The sequence below is a fragment of the Molothrus ater genome, chromosome Z, assembly GCF_012460135.2.
Source record: "Molothrus ater isolate BHLD 08-10-18 breed brown headed cowbird chromosome Z, BPBGC_Mater_1.1, whole genome shotgun sequence".
Taxonomy (NCBI): Eukaryota; Metazoa; Chordata; class Aves; order Passeriformes; family Icteridae; genus Molothrus; species Molothrus ater.
Genome location: NC_050511.2, coordinates 43,647,266 through 43,668,576, shown reverse-complemented (window position 1 = coordinate 43,668,576; position 21,311 = coordinate 43,647,266). Strand labels below are relative to the sequence as shown.

At 43.8% G+C, this 21,311-nt stretch overlaps 2 protein-coding genes and 1 long non-coding RNA gene across 4 annotated transcripts in view; 1 reads left to right on the top strand and 2 right to left on the bottom strand.

Annotated features, from left to right (window-relative positions):
* PSD3 (pleckstrin and Sec7 domain containing 3) overlaps positions 1–21,311 on the bottom strand; it is a 115,998-nt gene that overhangs the window by 86,519 nt on the left and 8,168 nt on the right. The window contains exons 2-4 of one of the 2 annotated variants that reach the window (XM_036402951.2): positions 17,133–17,241; positions 3,266–4,334; positions 1,469–1,849 (exon numbers count right to left, since the gene is read on the bottom strand). In XM_036402951.2, coding sequence (XP_036258844.1) covers positions 1,469–1,849; positions 3,266–4,334; positions 17,133–17,241 — 1,559 coding nt within the window. Of the gene's footprint in view, positions 1–1,468; positions 1,850–3,265; positions 4,335–8,037; positions 8,112–17,132; positions 17,242–21,311 lie in introns of those variants that run through there. The other variant, XM_036402952.2, reaches the window with a different exon arrangement.
* NIPSNAP3A (nipsnap homolog 3A) overlaps positions 7,460–21,311 on the top strand; it is a 53,142-nt gene continuing 39,290 nt past the window's right edge. Inside the window, exon 1 of the mRNA XM_036402953.1 lies at positions 7,460–7,598. Coding sequence (XP_036258846.1) covers positions 7,479–7,598 — 120 coding nt within the window. The 5' untranslated portion in view covers positions 7,460–7,478. The remainder of the gene's footprint in view (positions 7,599–21,311) is intronic.
* Positions 14,652–16,826, bottom strand: LOC118699174 (uncharacterized). The gene is made up of 2 exons (XR_004982039.1): positions 16,739–16,826; positions 14,652–14,777 (listed from the first exon to the last, which is right to left on the bottom strand). It is a non-coding gene; the product is annotated as an uncharacterized LOC118699174 (long non-coding RNA).

The window sequence follows — 21,311 nt, the reverse complement described above, 5'->3', positions numbered from 1 at the left end:
AATCTAAACTAAAATTAATTCCAAGTGAAATCCACACTAGGCAGGAGGCACCTGAGATGTGACTCATCTAAGCACACCTTATCTTTGTCATAATTTCTGTCCTGATGAGCCAATGTAGGCCTTACTTGACAGTATCTTTTAAATATTAGATTCTGCAACTATAGGGTAACAGAATCAGGATCTGAATGTGCTGCTTGTTCTCCCCTGTCCAGTTTTGTCAGCCTTTGGTTTTGCTGTAAGTCAGGAGCTGCAAGTCTCAGGAGTGACCTCAGTTTCTGGCTCCATACAGGTTATTGCAGATTAGCAGTCACTTATTGCCTATTGGCAGGCACCATGCATGCACAAGATTTAAACACCTGTCTTACTGTCTGATTGAGGGAAAAATATTTTAAACTCATAACATCCTTCTGCCTGCTGTTTTAAGAGCAAACTGTACCTTAATCCATAAAGCTATCAAAACTACTTCTGTTCAAAGGACTTCTTTCATTTTAGCACAAAAGAAATAGAACAGATAAAAGATCTCCCACCTTTACTCCCAGGAAAGCTCTAACTAGACTAGTCGAATCTAAGGAAATAGTCCTAGGATTCTTAGATAACATCCTGTCTCTGGAGGATGAAGACCAGAGGCATCTTTGTCACTCACAAGGTCCTTCACCACTTTGCAGGTGTGTTCATCTTCACCACTCTGCTCTTAATTCAACCTCCCACTTTGCCTGTGTCTGCCTTTCACTATCCCCACTCTCTTTGACACCACACTCTAAGAAAAGTTTGCACATCGAGTGATTTTCTACAATTGTACAGTACTTTCTGACCACTCAGCCTCATTTTTTACTTCTCACATGACTCTTTCTTTTAATAGGCTTTCTCATCTCTCCTTTTACCTACCCAGAAATTATTAACATTTTTGCAGTGCTCGCTCCTCTTTCAGTAAGTGCACAAACAAAAGAAGCAGCTAACCTGTGAATGTGGTGGGAGCAAATTCTCATCCCAGCAGAAGTAATGTTCTAAACTCCCACTGGCCTCAAGAGAGGAAACACTGTGACAAAAGACACATCTTTAACATCCAGATCACAAACTGCATTTGGACAACTCATTTGTGCACACAAAGTGTTACCACTCCTAAAGCTGCTGCCAATAAATTCAGGTAGGCACTGTAGCTGAACAAGGTTCATTTGTAACCATAACTAACTCCTCCATAGACAGGTCCCAGAGATATGATAATACCAGACAGACTTTTATCAACACATCAGCATTGCCTCATAAACCTTCATAATGTATATTTGTCACTCTTCTTATGAATGGCAGGTTTGGATGGCTCATTTCTCTCCTGCAGTCACCCTGGAAATTACTCTCTGTAGAAAATTAGAAGTGTTAAAAGAGGCAAAACTACACTGTGACAGTACACTGAAGCAAAGAGAGGTTGGGGAAAAATCAGCAGGCACACAGAAAGCTCACCCACTACTTTTACCTTTCCAGATGAGGGACTTCTGTGACATCTCCTTTGAAGAGTGTTTCGCTTACACCCCTTAAGCCATTGGCGATTCCTTCACCACATCCCTTCACCTCCCTGTCAGGCACATCTGTCTGCCCCACAGCTGATGTCCTATCTAAAAACTGTCCACCCTCCTTCATGCGCTGCTGGATCATGGGAGTGAGTGGCATCTCAAAGCTGAAGTAGCTATCAGGCTCCGAGTACAATGTCTCCAGAGATTCTGCACTGTAGTACAAAGATGCATTGTCTAGGATGTTTTCAAACTGTGAGCTGTACAGATCAGTGGAGACGTCAGAGTGCCTCTGCCCAAGGAAATCTTCATATCCTCCTGTGGTGGCTTCCCGCTCCTCCACCATCCTGAAAATTAACCAGAAACAGCTCATTTCAGTTTGGGGGCAAGGTTTAGACTTTGGGCAACTGTTCTCACTTTCCGCCTTTCTGAGCAGAAAGGTCAATGCAGCTTTATGCAAGAGAGGGCACTGCAGGTAAAATGCTGGTTTCTCCTTGCACTATTTCTCTTTATGACTGGCATAATCTCCCTCTCCAGGGACATAGAAACAATTTTCTGGGTAAAAGAAGAGGGCTGGGAAACATCCCAGTATTGTCTAACAGATCAGCTGCCTATGTGCAAAAGAGAAAAGCACACACAGTGTGTAAGATCTATCCTAGCACCGGTGCCAGGCCAGAGGCTGCACATGTTGGAGATGTTTATCCCAATGGAGCCTCTTCTCCTGAAGGATAATTTGCTATCTCTGCAGTCCTAGGACTGGGGTCTTCAGCAAAAAGCTGAAGGAAATCACTCCAAAATGCAAAGGAAAGCACGTGCAATTAAAAATATGGAGTCTGGGGAACCAGATTTGAAGGGAGAAGACTCAGCCTGCTTGCTGATGCAAGGAAAGGTATACCATCCCCCTGAAGAGTTTTCTTCTCTGATGCACCAAATACTGTGGGGCTTCTCAACATGCCAGAGGTTAGAGTAGCCAGCCCAAGTAATCCCCTGCACTGGCAAAACTCCACAGATACAGAGGTGCAGAGGCAGGAAAGCCTCCCTTGTAGAGATGTTGTCTCAGCAGCACACAACTCTCCAGGTCAAAGTGGGCATGGTTTGCTTGGAGCGTACCAGTGGAACCCTTTGTTTTGTCAGAGATGTGCATCAGGAAAGAAAAGCAAGCAAATCAGGATACAAAGCAGCACGCCATTCTTGCAATATGTACTGCTAAAATGATATAAACACAGATAGACAGACAGGTATTATCTGTCTCTCAGACAGATAATATAGAAAGCACATATTGTAACATTTATCCTTCTATTATCTACATGGCCCTGGATAAAATGTCTTTATTATCCAACCATTCAGAGGTTGTCACACTGTTTTTGCACAAACTGAATGAAACCAGAAAATCTGTTCAGGTGCGTATGGCCAGGCTTGCATGCCAACTGTATTTAATTACAGATGTCCAGATCTCAATTACACCTGCTACAGATGCTTCATCACACAGACATCACTATGCAAACAGAAAGACTTCTGATCTTTATGTTTCAAAACCTGAGATGGACAGCAAACTTCAGTAAGATGGTGTGAAGTGGCTTCAGTACCAACTTCAGGCACTAGCCAACCACCAACCATGTAAACCAGTACTGTAAACACCACACCACAGGCAGCAGACAAATATTTGCTGCTTCTTATTAGCTCCTAAGCAGGTAGGCACAAGCCACATGCCTAGACAAGAGAACCCCTGCCTGATCCCTGCTCCCCTCTTAGCACCAGCTCACCTGCCCTGGCCTCTTGCAAGCATAGCCATCTCCTCCTCATCACAGTTCTTCCTGTCCTTCACAGAAACTTCATCCTTCCTGCTTTCTTTGAGCAGTGGTAGAGGAGTGGCTCCAGAAGCAGCAGGTTCCAGCCTTGTGTCTTCACAGACCTCACTCCATGCACTGTCTGGCAAGGAAAGCAAGGCTGGGGAGATCATTGGTGACACAGGGTGGCTGGATGTTTTGGAGAATGCCTTCCTCTCCACAGACACAGAGTCCAGCAGTGAGTGCTTCTTTCTTCTCTGCTCCTCAGCTTTTTGCAGCCATAAGATCTCCACACCTTGAAATTCTACATGTTTACTCACAGCTGCCTCTTTAGCAAGCCTTCTCTCGGTACCCGTTTGCATTTTGTCTTGACTGTACTCTGAAAACTCCTCAAAACGTGTCCCCCTCTCCACTCTGCTGACTGCTTCCAGGTTTGTCACAGATGGCTTGTGACAGCTTGGTTCCTGAGCTGCGTGGACCTCCTCTGCTTTATTACTTATGGCTTGTGAGGATTCAGACTGCTTTTCTCCAGCCCGTACTGAAGCCAGATCTTTCTCTATGATCAAATACTTTTTTTCCTCAGCTGTTCCTTCAGATGGAAGAAGCATGTCTGAGAGTTTTTCTTGGCCTGCTGGAACTGGCTCTCTGGCTGCCTGCACATTTTGGCTGCCAGTAACACTGTTTTTTTCCATTTGCGTCTCTGAATCGAGAGAAGTATTTGCTCTTTCTTGCACCTTTGTTGCTTCTAGCTGCCGAGAGATTTTCATGATCTCTGGCAGATTACCCATGGGTTGCAAACCTTTTTCTGGGGTGTGAAGCTGCACTGCCCCTGCATCAGGCCTCAAATTACCAGCAGGAGCTGCACACTGAGGAGCAGGCCTGACACGGTGGGGACTGTCCCGTCTTTCTGGACTGCGTGTCACAGGCTCAGCCTGGCACATCGATGGAGCCGATGGTGCTTGTCTGCTCGACTCTGCAGTGCCATACTCTGGAAATTCATTGATGATGGTATGAGGTGGCAAACTGCTGCTTCCACGGCCACTACCTGCAAAGTAAAAGGAGAGAGATCCCGGATTTATCTACCACATGCACAAAGCAAAGAGTCTGATCTCTCTCCCTGGCCTGCTCCTAATAAGACGCTCTCCCCTGCAGGGCAAATACTTCAGTTTAACTCACTTCTGCTCTCACACTGCAGTTATCCAAAGCTGGTCCTTTTACATAGGAGTTTTTGGGCGGCCCTACTTCGGGAGTCTGCACTACAGAGGAAGGAATGCCAGAAATGTCTGCTACACTTCACAAAAGGTCCCAATGGCACGTGAACAGTCTGAGGCCTCAGGCCAGGCCACAGGCCAGGCCATAGGCCCAAGAAAGCAGAGATTCAGATGTCTGACATTCATCCACAGCATGCACCACCCATGATGGTTTTACTTAAAAAAGACACTACACATGATGGTTTGATGCTTTCAGGTAATTTGCACTTCTAAAGGTGAAACACTGGGAAGATAATCAGCCACACCTCTTATGTTCTATAGCCTTGGCAAAAGTAATTTGCTAAATGACAAAGTAATTAATGAGCAATTAAACTTTCTGCCAGCACTACCCTCTTCCTTTAACAACTCAGGTAGCTGAAGTTCATGTTGCAGTGATGGATACATACCCAGCAATGCACATTTCCTACTGCAACAAAGTACACTGCTGCAGAAAAACTTTGCTACCCCTCCCTTCCTTGTGCTTTTCCAACTGATGTAAACAAAGCAGAAGCAAAAATGGGTGGTCCCATTTTCCAAGCGCCAAGCACCCAGTAGCTCCCATTGTTTCGAGGTAACAGAGAACCATCTGTCCAAAGGGACCTCAGGGATCACATAATGACAGATAATTGCCCACCTTATATCACAGCCCAAAGCGGAACTGAGCTCTTGGGGGAAAAAAACCCCAAAACAACAATTAAAAAGCCAACCATCAACAGCTGCATTTGTCCCACTCCTGTAGGGAACAAAAACAAACAAAAAAAAAAAAAACCAAAAAAAAAACAAAACCCACCCCACCACCAACAGAACAGCAACAAAAAAAAAACCGAACTGACCTGGAGTATAAAAGTGTTTTAAATCAAACTGAAGGGTGGCCAGACCCAAACACCTACTTTGAAAAGCATTAGAGGTGACAGCTCTGAAACCAGACACCAACTTGAATTTGAATGGTTTGGTCCCAAGATGCACCTCTAGGTGCTGCACTGCAAACTAATCCCCATCTCTGCTCCAAGTAGGCCGGCCAAGGTCTGTTTTTGAGGCAGAAGCCATGTAGCTGTGGTTAATGACAGGCTGAGTTCAAAGTGAAAGAGAGGATAATCTAACACAAGTTCAGAACCACATTAATATGGCTATCTATGGCTTGTTAAGGTATAGGTATATGCATCTGCCAGTATATCCCAGTATATCTAGCCACAGGGAAAATACCACACACTGGGAGTAGTGCGTGATCAAAATGACAGTCTTGGATTCTGCCAAGCCTCAGAATCTTCCCCAGTGGGTTCTCCAAATGTCTCCATGCCATTGACCTAATCACTATATAATAAAAATTCTGCTTCATCCAGAGACTTGGTTGCTGTCCAGGACAGTGACTGGATAAAGCTTCTTTGCTGCAAGGTCCCAGGGAGCCGTAAGGAGCAAGGACGCCCTGTCCACAATTGCATCACCAGCCCATGTTCACGCAAGGTTTCCAAAACACAGGTGTGGGGGAACCCACAGTGCTTTTCCTTAGTGTCTGAACCAGAAGACAAAGAGTCTCCTTTGCACACAACTCAGCCACACAGTGCTTGCGTGCATCTCAAGCCATACTTTCCACGGCACAGGCACTAGGCTGACACTGTGGGGCACTTTCACCAGGACAGACTCACATATGACAGTGATGTGCTGTGGTTACAATGTCCTTACACCTGCACCAGAAAAACTGCAGGCAAGCAACCCCAAGCTGCTTTCTCACCCCACAATCCTTCTCTAATGCAGAAGCTTTAGTGCTTGCTGCTCTCTCAGCATGGTCTAGAGGAGGGATTTCTTAGGAGAGGACTAATAGGGAGCGTGTCATTATAAATGCTAACATAAACCCTTCTTGGTGGACATATCCACCCACAAGCTATGCTTAGTGTGTGCCCTCAGCATTGTGGGACAGCACTTGGCCAGGCCACTGCCCAGGCCACACACTCTGACTGTCTTGCATGAAGAAAGGGAATACATAGTGCTCCAAGAGCTGGGACCCCCCATGCCTCACTCCAATCCACACATCCCGCCTTGTTGGAAGGAAGCCTGGAGCATCAGCCCCGGCCTCCTGTGGGGCTGGGAGGCAGCCAATGTGCTCCGGAGGCCAAGCCCTAACAAGGCACAGCACACAGATCCTGCCAAGGGGCCAGGCTCGTCTCTGCTATTTGCTATCTTAGCTTCTGAACCAACACGAGGGAAACAGAGGGGGCCTTATTTCTTGTGGTGAATGCTAAATGCTCTGCTGTGCGTCCCCATCTGCCACCGACAGCCACTGCTGACAGTGGAAAGAAATCTTGAGCAAGTTTCTGATTTACTTCTCCTCCTGAACTTCAAAGTCTGGCAAGCCCATCAGACTCCAGAAGAGGTACACATACAGACCACATACCTGTACATGCAGGAACAGAGAGGTGTCCAAAGGGAGAGAGAGTACTTAGATGTATTCCCCTCTGCCACACCTGCAAGCTGTGCTCCATCTGAGCAAGAGAGTAGCACTATCACAGTAGAAATGTAATGCCCTTTATGAAGTGACATGTCAGCAGCTGTCCTCCGGACAGACTGCTGCCGCTGCTGTTGCTGTTGTATGCAAGCACAAGTCAGTGGGATTCTTGCCTTCATGCAGGAATATTGCCTAATTCTCCATCTGATTGAAAAAACTTCCTATATGACATGAAAGCAGGGTTCTGTCACCATTATGTTAGGTACCACCATGCACATGACTGCCAAGGTCTCTATTTCCTGAAGTAAACCATGACCAATCCGCGACTCTCTCCCAAAATTGCAAAGCCTTCCCCTTTCCTCAGAGAGCTATTTCAGGTACAAGAGCTTAGGGGAGCTTGAGCTCTTTAAGGGAAACTCCTCCCTTATTCCCATCCACCACCACAGCATCATGTCTTGCTGCAGCTACTGGCATATCCTGTCTAACCCCATCCCCCAATATGACTGCATTACAAACAAGGATAGAAAGAAAACAACAAAATTTAAGGACTGCACTGAAGATGCGCAGGGAAAAAAAATACCCATCATCAAACAAACAAAGAAAGGACACACACTTTCAGGTAACACAAATTTCTACTTTGCATTGAAGGTGGCTTCTTTCAACAAATGAAAAAAAGAAAAAAAAATAAATAAATGGATAGGGGAAAAGCTGAAATAGAAAGGGGGTGAGTGACTAGAAAACTGAGACCGGGCAAATATAACCTAATAGCATTTGGCAGTCTTTCTGATGACTAGACGTTGAAAGAATTAATGACTTAAATCAGGCATAGATATGATATTTCATAGGTAAATAACCATTCCATGTCAAGCAAACTTGTCTACAGCATAATAAAAGGAAATTCTAGGAAGCAAAACACAAGTTAAAAGCATAGACAGACATTTTGTTTACAGGTACATTTTAAAAAAGAATGGTGTGAGTGTCTCTCTCTATACAGTATATATATATATTATACAGCTCGAGAAATTAGATATATTTGCTTGAACAGTCTCCTTACTCACAGAGGTTACTGTAGCTCCAGCAGTTACCCATTGGTCAAAGAAATAAAATGCAAAGATCATCAATTTATCTATAGCGATACCAGCTAATTCAATTGCTGCTGTTCTAGTCAACTGGAATCAAAATAGTTTCAAATTTCCTGGCAGCTGCTGCCCTGCACTGCACACAATGATGTAAATGGATGCTTTCTGAGTATTATGAAACTGATGGGGGAACTGCAGTCTCATTCAGTCTATCGCAGGAGCTAAGGAGTCCACCTTGGCAGCTTGCAGGGGGAAAAAAAAATTTCCTCCAGCAAGGCTGCCTGACGGCATGCCAGGGATACGTCTGTGCTTAGCTGCCGTTTTTGTAACTGCGTCCATAAGGGGAGAATCGGACAGAATGGCGATGCTGAGAGTCATGTGCTGGTTTCAGAATGCAGGATGCTTTATGGCATTTCAGCATTAGTGAGCTGGAAGCATTCACTAAGCAGCCCAGTCATCCTGCATTTTATGTCTCTGCAGCTCCTTGTGCAGATCACAAGTAGCACGTGGGTGAGCCTGCATGCAGCATCATATCAGTTACCCTTTCCTGATATTCCTGCCACCATTTGTAAAAGGCAAATTAGGGCAAGTAAAAAACAGTGTATGCATTAAGATGAGACAAATCTCTAGGTCACAGAGCTTAATGAACAAATCACAGGATTTATGCTATTGTATCACTACTGCAGCCTGCCAGAGAGGAGGGTTACACACATCTCCCTGTCCTGCACTGCATCGTGTTACATCTTCTACAGTCACTAAAACTATTCCAATTGATAAAGCAGCCTGCTCCTGCTGAGATGGAGCAGCCATCCCCTATAAAAGGGGAGGGATGCTGCATAGCCTCTGGCAGCCTCGTGCAGCAGCCCCTTTTCCAAATGATGTCATTCTCCATGCTGCAATAGGTCCTGCCTGGCCAGAGTACCCAAAGCCAGGGGATTAACATAATGCAAACACGGGGCTTTTGTAACTGGACTGCAAACATCCACACTGGACTGAGTGCAGGATTTTCTGCAGCTTGCAGACACTCCAGGCTTTTGGGCAGTTTGCTTACTCCAAAAAGGAGAAGCGGAGCCAGGTCTTCATCCCATTGAAAGTTACAGCAGCATTATGTAAAAACAACAGTTTGGTGGAAATGGGGAAGCTGAGTAAAAGTGAGAGGCAGAGGGAAGAGGTTGGGGAGAGTTGCCTAGAAATAAATCCTGGTGAAATGCCTCTGTGCCTTAGCAAACATGCAGGGAAGAGAAAGGGGAATAGAGGTATGGCAGAGCCCTCGCAGGAAAATTGACCGTCTTGGCTGAGATCCCTCACCCCAAAAAGAGACAACCAGAGGGACTCCCTGCTGTGGTCACTGGGAAGTTTGGCACAGGGGCCAACATCAGGCACAGGCTGTATGTTCTTTGCAGTCCATGCTTGAACAGCCACACAGTGTGTGAAAGCCAGAGGCTCAGGGTTACCCAGAAATTAAACTAATTTGTTCAGGGAAAAAAATAATCCCCTGCATGCATAGAGGGGCAGTATGTTCCTCAGGAAATTGTATACCCACAGCTTCCGGCATACTGGAAGAGATTCACAAAAAGATACAGCCCACCACTGCTCTTGTGTAGTTCCCTAAATTCTGGGGGTTTTGGGCTACCAGAGACAGTGCTAGATGAAACTTCAGTCTGACGTAGGACAACCATGCCCATACTCGGTAAATCTGTGATGAATCTCTACTAGCCAGTGCTGGAGTCTGGTAGGATATGATGATGCTAAGTTGTCACTGGTTTGGAAAAGAGTGAGAAAAACCACTAGGATAAGAACATAAATCCTGTGCATTTAGAAAGCAATGACCATTTATAAAGCATGTAAAATACATGGGTCACTTTGTGCCTCTTTGAGAGTTTGTGTGTATTCTTTTTTTACAACTGCACAAGTCCTAGCCCTATTCCTGATGGAAAGCTTTATGAAAGCAATACTGTGACTTGGCTGCATATTTTTCCCCACAGATTTTAACTAATTCCCAGTGGTAAACAGGGTTTGGGACCACCTGCATAACCCCAACTGCACTGAATTAAGTGTCCTCCAAAGAGCCTTTCCCCTGGTTGCAAGAAGGATGGCACCTTGCTGCAGTCACTCACAGGCCTACAGAGAGCTCAAAACAGGACCAAGTCCAAAACTAACATGCAGCACGTGCTGAGAGGATTTAGTGTGAGGGATTATCCACTACAAATTGCTGTATGGGCCACAGATGGTCAGTGAGATAGCTCAGTCCCAAGAGTCATTACCCTGGAAAGCAAAATGGTAGAGTGGAACAGCTGCTAGCATGAGTAGGAACAGGAGGGAAAATACAAAGGGAATATCTGGACTCCTTATCCTGACATAAAAGTGCAAGTGGGTCTTAGAATAATTAATGCCCTTTTCTTCTTTGAAGTTCCACACTCTGGAATTATATGGCTGTGAGAATCTCAAGTTTTCATTTCATTTTATTATGTTTGGAGAAGTCTGAAACCCAATATGTAAACAACAGATCCAAAAAGAATCTGAATTTTCTGTTTTTCTGCTGCTGTGATTTAGAAAGGAAGTAGCTAACAGATTTTCTAAGTGTAGATACACACAGTAATTAGCAAGAATTACTTTAAAAGCTCTGTAAGAGCCTTCACCTGAAGAAAAAACTTCTGAAGCAGTGACAACTCACAGCTGTTTTGACACTTTCAGCATCTACAATGACTTTACAACCTCTCTAAATTCACTTATAATTAATGTTATATATTTTAAATACTGTATTTTTCAATAATCCTCTCAAAACCCTTGGAAAGTTGCTTTGAGTGAGCAAAAACGGCTTTAAAAATCCATCACTTGTAAGCACAGATCTCAGAAACTCTGGATTTCTGTAGATCCAGAAACAAGGCACACCTGCAGAAAAGGATGTCCTTTACTACTTTTCAGAGTTTGGGACCAATTAACCAATCTGAGAGGAGTCTTGCTAGGCAGTTCTTAAAGCACCCTAGGAGATGGATCTCAAGTTATGTGCCCAGCTAAAACAAAAATAGGGCACAGAGGGATGTGTGTATCTCCCAGGCTCCAAGTGTTGTTGCTAAAGGTGCTGTTGGACATTGCATAGTAACTTTTCAGCAGGCTCTCACAGCGAATGAGACTCCCTTCCTCCCGACATTGGGCAGAGTTAAATAAACAACACAGGGATCTATGGCAGAAGGTACCTGTTAAAGCAGGAACTGTGACAGGAAAAATACATGCTGTACTCTGTGTTACACTCTTTCAGTCCAATACCAGGCCAGAGCTGCACCTACCCATATAATTTTATTTAAATGTCTTCTCTGTGTGCATATCAACAGCAAGTTAACACGCATCATTTCCTTCAGAAAGCTTCAGAAATGAAGCAAGGCTACAGCACAGTAGAGGGTTTGTGTTGGTGTGCTGCAGATCTCGCCAGATGATGGGGCTGAGGCCAAGGAGAGGAGGCAATGGTGGTGACACGTAAAAATGCATCTGTGTCCCACTGTGCCTATAACAAGCTAAATCAGCTGGCTGAGTCTCTCCTGTTATGCTCACTGATCTGGATGTCCCATTTTCTGTCTGCCTGATGGAAGGGCATGACCTGACTGTCTCCAGGATGGTGTTGCTGAGTCCTGCCAGCTTCAGCCGAATTCAGCCTGTGCCAGGTGTACTCAGAGCATCTGATGTGGCCAGATGCTGACAGATTGCCAGCACCATCAGGTCCACAAATATTTGTGTGCTCATATCAGCATGGCTCTCAGCTTCAGCCAAAAGAACACAGACAGGGAGACATCTACTGCCTTAACTCTGGCATTTCCTAACTTCTGAGTGCTTAATTCTGCACCTTTAAAAAACAATAAACAAACAGTACATGTTTTAATGATTATTTGTACTAAACTCTTGGCCTCAAACAACTCTGTTGTTTAGAAACTTGAGGATGTGGTAATCTCCTCCCTACAGCTGTAGGCTATGATAACTTGATCTATCCAGCTTTCAAGTGGAGGTCACAAGACATTCTATTTCCTCCTGTGGAGCAAGGGACTTAGGATAATGCCTTGTGCCCCTTTTAGTTTTCCTGCCCCTTGGACTGGAAACCCATATATACATCACACCACACCTGACAGCTCCAGAGCATGCCTCAGCTTCTTCCAGTCCCAGGAAGCAGGACTAAGAAATTCAGGGGAGATAGCATGACAGTTCCACCACTCCACCTCTGCAGCCAAGATGCAGAGCACAATGGAACTTGTCCTTCTGCACCAGCATTTATTTTTCCATGTGCTCTTCAGAGCATCCAAAATGATCTGCTTTACTCCATGTTGGAGTGAAAGAGGAGCACCCAGCGTGGCCAGCAAACATGCTGGTGCCAAAGAGGTAATCACTTCCTACAGTGCACAAACTCAAGTGGAAAAGTACCTTCCAATACAGTACCTCTGGAAACTTAAATTTAAAAAGTTAACCTTCTTTTTGCATCATTGCCAATCAGCAATGCCAAACATTGGGGATATTTATGAGAAAATTACTGATTACACACTATGGTTTTAAAAATCCTGCAGGACTTCTGTATGTCAGAAAATGCAGTGGGACACTAGAAACAACAACAAGCTGATAAAGTCAAATATGCACAACAGGATGATGGACTTTTAATTATGTGGGAGAGGGGTACCACAGCTCTGAGCTTTCTGTATTCCAGCCTTGTGCGTGCTCCTGGTGAACACTGCAGGACATCTGATGCGCCAATCCTTCACCGTAATTAAGCAAAATTAATGTGAAAATCAGGCAGTCCTCCAACCCTCAGAAAATGCAGTTTTGCACTTCTTAAGGAAAACATAGCTGCAGAGGAAGATACCAGACCGGGGAGCCTAGACTTTCAGGATTGCCTGGAGATGGAAAGAGCAAGAGATGAAAATATAGCAAAGGTGGTGCCTCAAAATGGAAAACAACAGGGTTGGAGCACTGGGCAAGACTACAGTCAGCAGTCTGGGCTATCATGAGAATAATGTAATAATGAGTGCGTGTGGTCTAAGGGCAGTTCCTGCAGGGAGGACCAGGAAGGTGACATTTCCATGCAATGTGAGGGGGATGCAGCAGAGCTGGACATGTGTGCCTTGAAGTAACAGAGCAAACAAGTCAGATAGAATGTATGTCAGTGATGCTCACTTCACAAAACGATACTGGGATCATTTTCTTAAAGATGTTTAAATCAGAAACATAAGAACCCTGAAAAGGCTTTACCTTTACAAAATAGCAGCCATTGTGTTCTTCCTTTGCTCTTGAAAAACAGTACTAGACATTCTAAAGCAATCATTTCTTCGATTGCAGTTCAGGAACAGGTATGTTGCATGGGTCAAAGTATGTGTTTGATTTTCTTTCACGTGTCAGATCTGGCACTGTTTGACCCCTTGCAATGGTGATTCAGCGCACATTGCCAGAAGAAAATAAGCCCTTTTTTTAGAATTGTTCTTTTGGCATTATTTTGGGGGGGTCTGTTACAGTTTTTGCTGGCTTAAGCTTGCTAAGTACACAGATGAGCACAAGCACTAGTATGAGACAATCGGTGGCAGTGTGTGTCTGGGACCATCTCTTGGCAGAAGCAAGATGTTAAATGAGCTCAGTTGCCTCATGACACCTCACTGAACACAAAACAGCAAGTGACAGGCTTTCCAAAAAGATATTTGTTTCACCAGGAATTCAAAACCAAGCTTCTTCCAGCAGCTGTTGGGAAAGACCAGATTTGCATAGCAACACAGGCAGTATTTGTACAGAGCCTTTTTGTGAAGGACGAGATTAAACCTCTGGTACACAGGAGGGATGAAAGCTTTCTCCTTTCAGAAGCATCAGAGAAAAGACTGTTTATTAATCTTAAGAAGCTATGTTCTTCCTAACAACAGTCTTGGATTTATTTTCTCATATAACAGGAATTATGGGGTATTTGGCCTTCATGTTTATTTAAGGAATTATTTTGTAGTATCCCCCCCTTTTTTTCCTCAAGGAATCACTTTTAAGACTAAAAAAAAAAAAAATTCATGTGGCCATAACTTTTTTTTTCTTTTTGGTATTTAAATGTATTAACAGCAAAGTCATAAAAATCAGACCTGTAGCACAGCCAAGCCTGAAGAAAGTCTGCTCAATAGAGATCACTGTTTCCACGGCAGTTTCCAGAGAAGGAATGTATGTTTCCACATACAACAAGCAGCCTTTTATGTCAGTGAGTCTGAGAAGACGTCTTGTCCAACCCAGCTAAATTCAGTTTCTAAAAAACATTTTCTTTTGCTGGAAGGCAGAAGGCTGGGGTTTTGCCAAGGAAGGTGGCCAGGCTGTGCAGGGCCACGTGTACAAGTGTGGTGCATCCTCCCCGCTCCCCCAGTGGGAGGGGTCTGCAGGGAAATGCGTGGTCTTGAACCCTTTCACAACAGGAGGGTCACGGGGGGCTTGGACCTGCTTCTGCTCTGAGTAATGCATGCAGGGCAGGAGGATGGGAAATGGACAAGAGAGGAGAGGACCCAGACAAGAGGCATCATGCATTAAAGTCAAGAGCATATTAGGGCATCAGTGATCACAAATATCCCAGATAAAATCAGACTGAAGACAGCAAAGGAAAATGTTTTATATGTGACAGCTTTATTAGCATTTGAATATAGCTGATGAAACATCTCTTCTAAAGCCATTTAACTTTTTATTTTCCCCCCCTCTCATTTTCTCATCTGAAAATGACCAGCAGCTTCAATCTGGAAGGTAAAAATCAGCACAGAGCTTATTAACAAAAGCTGCCATCTCTCCCACCTGGGTAAACAGAAGTGTTTGCCACAGTCGCCCTCAATTATTGCTCTTTCTTTGTGAATTGGCTTGTCTGATTCAAGTGTTTTAGTACTTAGTCAAGACATGTTTATCCTCAGCAGCAGTAACGTGGCTGTGGCTGAAAGGGAAAGTATAAACCAGAAGGCAGAAGTAATTAAGCTGTTCAGCAGCTTACATGCTACGTTCCATTTCTGAGGCCAGCCATGGCATGGGTCAACTGCATTAGGTTAGATAAATTAAAGTTCAGCCTAACTGCCCACAGTGACAAGTTGTTCTCTTGATCAAGTTTAAACACCAACACTTCTCCTGGCCCTGCCCCTGTCACTCATTTGCTTGAAATATTTCATACTTTGACCCGTAAAAAGCATGTCTTTTTTCTTTTAAAGGAAACTTCAGAAAGTAGCATGTTTATTTGGATTTTTGGTGGTGTTTTCTCCATTCCCATCTAATAGGGAGAAGAACAGAAAGACTTTCAAGCATAGCTGCTTCCCCCAAAAGCATATGTATGACATATTTGATATATATAAAAAAAAAAAAAAAACATTATTTGATGTACAAAAGCCCTGAGTTTGTACTACTGTCCCCTCAGTCACCCTGTCCTCATTCACCTCCAGTAAATAAGCAGTTAAAAGCTGGAGAAAAAACTAGAAGGGGCAGAACCACTATCATTTATCCATGGCAGTCAAACAACCTGAAGAGGAGGAGGAGGAGGAGGATGCATTTGTCTGTGGCATCATGAGGCCAGTCTGGGTAAGCACAATGTCACCCAGTTTTTGGGTACAATTCGCAAACATTGTATGTTAACCACTGTTAAATATTCACAAACCCTCCTGTCAGGGTCCCTTGAAATAACTCCCATTTTGCTAATTGTTAGCTCCTAATGGTAGTTTCTCATTAATAAAGGAACAGGAGGAGATCTGGAAACAAGGCAAGAAGGAGATCCAGAAAAAAGGCAAGAAGCACAGGAAAAATACAGAGAATTAGGCATAGAAGTCAATATATCTGGCTTACTCTTTGCTACCCTTTATTTTAGAGCTCAGTACTTAGCTTGGAATACCCATCATATTTGATAATTGTTTTGGCTGGTAATAACAATAGATTCACTTGGATTTATTAGACACAGCATACTTTATTTAATACCAATCTCTGGATTTGTACCAATGCCTGCTGACAGTGCTCTCACACTGTGTCTTTCCAAGCAAGAAATGAGGTCATCATGATTCATGTAATAAACTCATACACATTTTGTGGCAATTTGAAAGAGTTTTTAGAATTCCTAAATGAGGTCCTTTTGGTTTGGGTTTTTTTGAGGGTTTTTTTCTCTTTTTGGAAATTTGGATTTTTTTCCACTTTGCAATTAGGATTTCCCAGGTGGATGACCAAACTTTAAAAAAGCCAAGAAGAAACTCAAGTTCTGCTTTATTATTACTTTATAAAATCCAGGAAGAAACTCAAGTTCTGCTTTATTATTTTTTTTTTCCTTACTAAAGTTGAGGAACATACACAGTTTGTTTCTGAGCAAAGTGCTGTCCTTTTCTAGCAAGAAGGGAGTCTTCCTTAATTAAGTGACATTCCAGAAAGTTTGCAATTAGAAAGGATCAAGGTACACAGAGAACAGCCTGAGGAAATGCTTTTTCAAAGAGGGCAGGGCTTGTTGATAATTTTGACAAGGCAAGAGGAATAGCTACAATAATTACATTTCTTTTCTTCTAAGCTTGGGCTCTTAAAAGGTAGAAAATGCCCTATATTTACAAGAAGACAACAGGAATAAGACAGATCCTTAGATATAACATTAGATATTATGGAAGCACCTGGACTTCTGGAATCACTGACTACAGAGGGCAGAGCAGTTTGGGTACCAGTCAAGTATCTGAATTAAAATCTTACCTACCTCTACTTGTAGAAAGACCACAAAGTGCATTTCTGGAAGGATCTCCAGGCAGAAATGGCCATGCTTCAGCATGTGCAATTGCAGAACTCATGGCTGATCAACTCCACTGCAGAGAAGTGCAGGGACTCCCTCCACCAATGTACCTTTAGCACGTGAGTCCCTGCTGTAACATCATAGTGGCCCACATGAGCCAGAAAGAAAGGCAGGGGTGTAAGAGAGGGAACCACTGTCATTTTCTGGGGCCAAACCAGCAGGATCCGGTACTTGCAAAGGGCAGCATAGCACAGTGAGTGAGCCTCATGGGGTCGTTAAAGGAGAAGCTTCTGCAAAACTTTCCTGAGTGGCTTAAGAGATTATTTTTTTTTTGCACACGGTAGTAATAAATAGAACTTACCCATTCCTGAAGGCTTCTCTTCTTCCAAGCCAAATAAAAATTCATATTTGGCCTTGGCAACATTCTGGGCATGAGCTGATATGTCATTATCCCGCGCAAGTGCTTCTGCCTAGAGTAAAAATAAACAAAGCTTATATACCTTTTAGTGAAAAAACAGCAGAAGGAACATGAAATCCCTTCAGGCAGCATTTTTAAAGTATTCATTTCACTCTGTCACCACCAAGATCATCCAGAGTAGACATGGGCCAACTCAGAGCACTTTTGAAGAGCTCACCCCTCTGTCACTGAACCCAACAATTTCAGTATTAAGAACAAAAACCTAACAGAGATGTGAGAGCACCCAACCACTCTTTACACACTCTTTAGCCAGCTTACCCACTGAAAGGCCAGCAGCACTGGCCATCTAGCTCAATAATATTGGTTAGAGTTAAAAATATCAAGGGAATAGTATCAGAAATAGCGAATTTGAGTATGTAGGTCATAAACTGGAACCCATGGGAAAACCATAAATGGGGCAGGCTGTCTCTTTGAAAAGATAGTGGGGTAGAGAAAGGGAGGAGCAAGGACTACAACAAGGATGATTAAAAAGGGGGAGAAGGATAAGGTATGCAAACATGTACTTAGGCAGGAGTACTGTCTAAGGGGCCCTGTTGGGCAGCCCATGCATGACCACAACTGTGTAGGTCAGGACTAGAGCCCAACTTGGTTTTACAACCACACCGCACAAGTCAAACCTGCTTATCCAGCCAGGAGGCAGGGAGGGGACACAGGGTGGTGAGCCCAGTGAGCAGGGGAACACCTGGAAGGGTGAATGGACAGACAGATTGAGCAACCTGATCTACCCAAGTCTGGTGCCCCCAGCACCTTCCCACTGCTCCTTTCTTGTAAGAAACAGAGTAAAGGACCTTGACAGAGTAAAGGTCCAGTTTCTCAAAAGAGAGAAAGGCTACAGGACTAAGATCAAAATACTTTTTTGAACAGGTAGGGACAAAACAAATCTCTAAGATAAAGCACACACCAGCAATAAACTGCAGTGCAAAAACTATCTAGAGTTAGCATTAAGTTTCTTCCCAGCTGGACAAGACAGAGCCCGTATTCTTCTGTTTGAAGTGACAGATAAAATAAATCACTAACTCTAAAAATTCTTCAGTAAACTTTATATTCATATGAGGCAGTCAATTGCTGTGGCATAGCAAGCCATGGCATGGTTTACATTGGTGAAAGCATTAGCTTATGAAAACACTCTTTAAAAAACAAAGTTAAATGGAACATTCTGCCCCCAGGACAACAACAACTTTTATGCATTTCTATCAAATAGCTCAGGATAAGCATCAGATACCAGCAGAAATTCAAAGTACAAGGGACACATGATTCACAGGAACACATAGTCACAGCTCTTTAATCAGAGATGGATGGAATCACAAATTCATATATTTCTCCTAGGCCATCTGTCCAACAATTGTATTTTCTCCGAAGAGCACACTGACAAATAGTTAGCTTGCCCTATGCCCTAGAATGGTTTTGCTCCAGGTTTCCTCTGGCCTTTTACACCCATTTCTTCTCCTACCTTTCTGCACTGTGCCAGTTCTGCAAGATTTAGTACAAACACCACTCTGCCCTAAGTCGATAGCAGATGTTACACAGCAGTCTTGGACTAATTTATTTACCATTCACTAGACATTCACTAGTCCAACTACTCAGTACTAGGGCTTCCAGTATGTTGATATATGTGCTAACTCCAGTCTACCCAATCCTTTGGTAAAGATGTGATGGAATAGATAAAGGGCTTACTATCACAAGCATGACAAAATGAGCTTGGAAGAAATCACCATGTCTGTCCTGGCTTTACAGACCTGCATTCATTCACTGGCACGGAGGCAGGAAGGGCTAGAAAAGGAATAGCTGGAGCCAGAGCACACAGGAGAAGGCTCTTTGTCTGCATCAGCTTAGACAGGAGTAGCTTACAGAGCCAGACAAAAATTCAGCCTACTCAGATGGATGTGAAGGGATGGGATTGCTTATAACTAGCTGGTGCCAAATCCCAGTGACAGATAAATGAAATGGAAAATAAAATTAACAGAACAGTCCAGTTCTTGAGCAGTAAGGAATTTCTCATCTATAACCCTCTGGGACACAGCTTCTCCATCCCTCAGCCTTGCTCTTTGAGATTTCACAGACATCTGCTACACTGAGCATCCCTGCCAGCAAACACTTGTTCCAAGGCTCTCTATTTGCCTGTACATTATTGTAAAGCAAAGAAGAAAACTCCAGTTCACAGCACCCTCTGCATCATCCAGTAACAGTCACAAGTAAATTGTAAAATTAATGGAGTTTCAGTGTATAGGCCATCATTTATCAGAGTTAAGTGCCTAAACTGAGGCTGCATGATCTTAGTCTTTGCATCTGAAAGGGGTAACTTGATTGTCAGAAGTCTCAATGCTGCTGATGAAAATTACAGATACTGGCTTGAGTATGGGAACAGCTGTATTTAACATCTATTTAGGTTGTCAGAGCACTAAAAGGATGTATAAAGAAAGTCCATATCCAGGCTTAAGGATAAGTTTATCATATTTCATCCAAACAAGACATGTTAAAAAAGAATGCAAGAGCAGGAAAGAATGAGGATGCTTTGAGGTCAGAGCTAGTTTTTAAGACTATTGCTTTACCAATGTCCAAGTCAAGAGACAACATGTGTTCTCCTTTCCTTCTTTCAATCTACCACTCACCCAAGCTTTGCAGGAGTCAAAATGCCTGAAACGAGGAGCCCAGAAATGGGCTGGACAAACATTCATGGTGCTTTCAAGCTGCATTAGCAAAGATTAAATACGATTAAGATTGAAAGGGATATGAAACTCCTGCTTAAGCCTTCTCTCTCAGCTGAAGGGCAAAGAAATCTGCATCCAGGTCAGCCATTTCATAATTGCTTCCCTCAGAGGGCTTTAACCACCACCTTTGAAGCATCTCATCTTTGTCACTACTGAAGAGGCACCAATCCCCTTAAATCAGCCCAGCTGTACATACATTTCTCATAAGCCATGTACATATTATTTTTCAGTCCAGTGATGCTCTGGGCAGAGAGGCAGCAAGTTCCTACCCATTGGTGCATCACTCTTGCAGTGCTTTCTGCCTGTTTGAACATGTTTGATCAAGCCTACTTCTCTAGCTCATAGCTCTTGGCCAGGAGTTAGGAAGGCTGCATTTGCCTCTCAGTGAATTTTAGAAAACATTATGAGGCTGCATTAGTTTGCACTTGGCAGTCCTCACCCCTCAGACCTCCTGCCAACACACTGGACCAGTTTCTATTGACCTCACACAAGGCATAGGCATGGGTCAACAGAGGTCCCACCTTGCTGGCTTTCTGTTTCGTGCTTAGGGAGCAGAGAGATCTTAAGGATAAGGCTGTGGTGCTTGTGGTGGTTTCAAGCCAGCACAGGAATGAAGCTGCTGAATTTATGTCTCAGCACTGAACTGAACAGCAGCAGGATGCTAAGACCACAGGGTTCCTGCTTCTCCAGCAGGAGCTGCTGATAAGGACAGATAAGTCAGCCTAGCAAGAAGCACATACACTGCCTCTGCTCTGCTGTCTGGATGTGCGAATGAAGCAGCAGGTCAGTATCTGCAAGGAGAAACTATTCCCACAATTCACCCTTGAGAGGTGTCTTTTAACTCCCAATGAGAGCTGGTTGCTGCCTTTCCTGAAGCTCAGTTTCACTCTCTGGATGAATTTCATTTCAACTCATAAGCTCCCCTCAAACTGCCCTCCAAAAATCCCAGTGGTTTTTAGATAGGTATAGTGAGTCATAAAAAGCTGAAGAAAATGCTTCTCCTTTCTCCACAGAAGAAAAGCACCAAAGCATCCTCTTTTGACTTTCATGAGGTTCTGGTTGGGACCTTTTTTTGGGACCAACTGGTTTTGTCTTGGGGCCTTTTTTATCATACTGTCTTGGGGTGAACATTTCCTCCTAATTTGTCTCAAACCAAGACACATACCTACTTGTCAGAGAGCTTTAACTGAAGAATATCAAACTCTTGCTATCTCACCACCATTTTCAGCTGAGCTGACAGGAGAGCTGGGCTTTGTCTCAGAGGAAGGGGATAACACTGTCCACAGCTGCTCCGACAAGCAATGGGTCAGTGTGCACACAAAGAACCAGTGTGAACCCGTGCCTCTGAAGCATT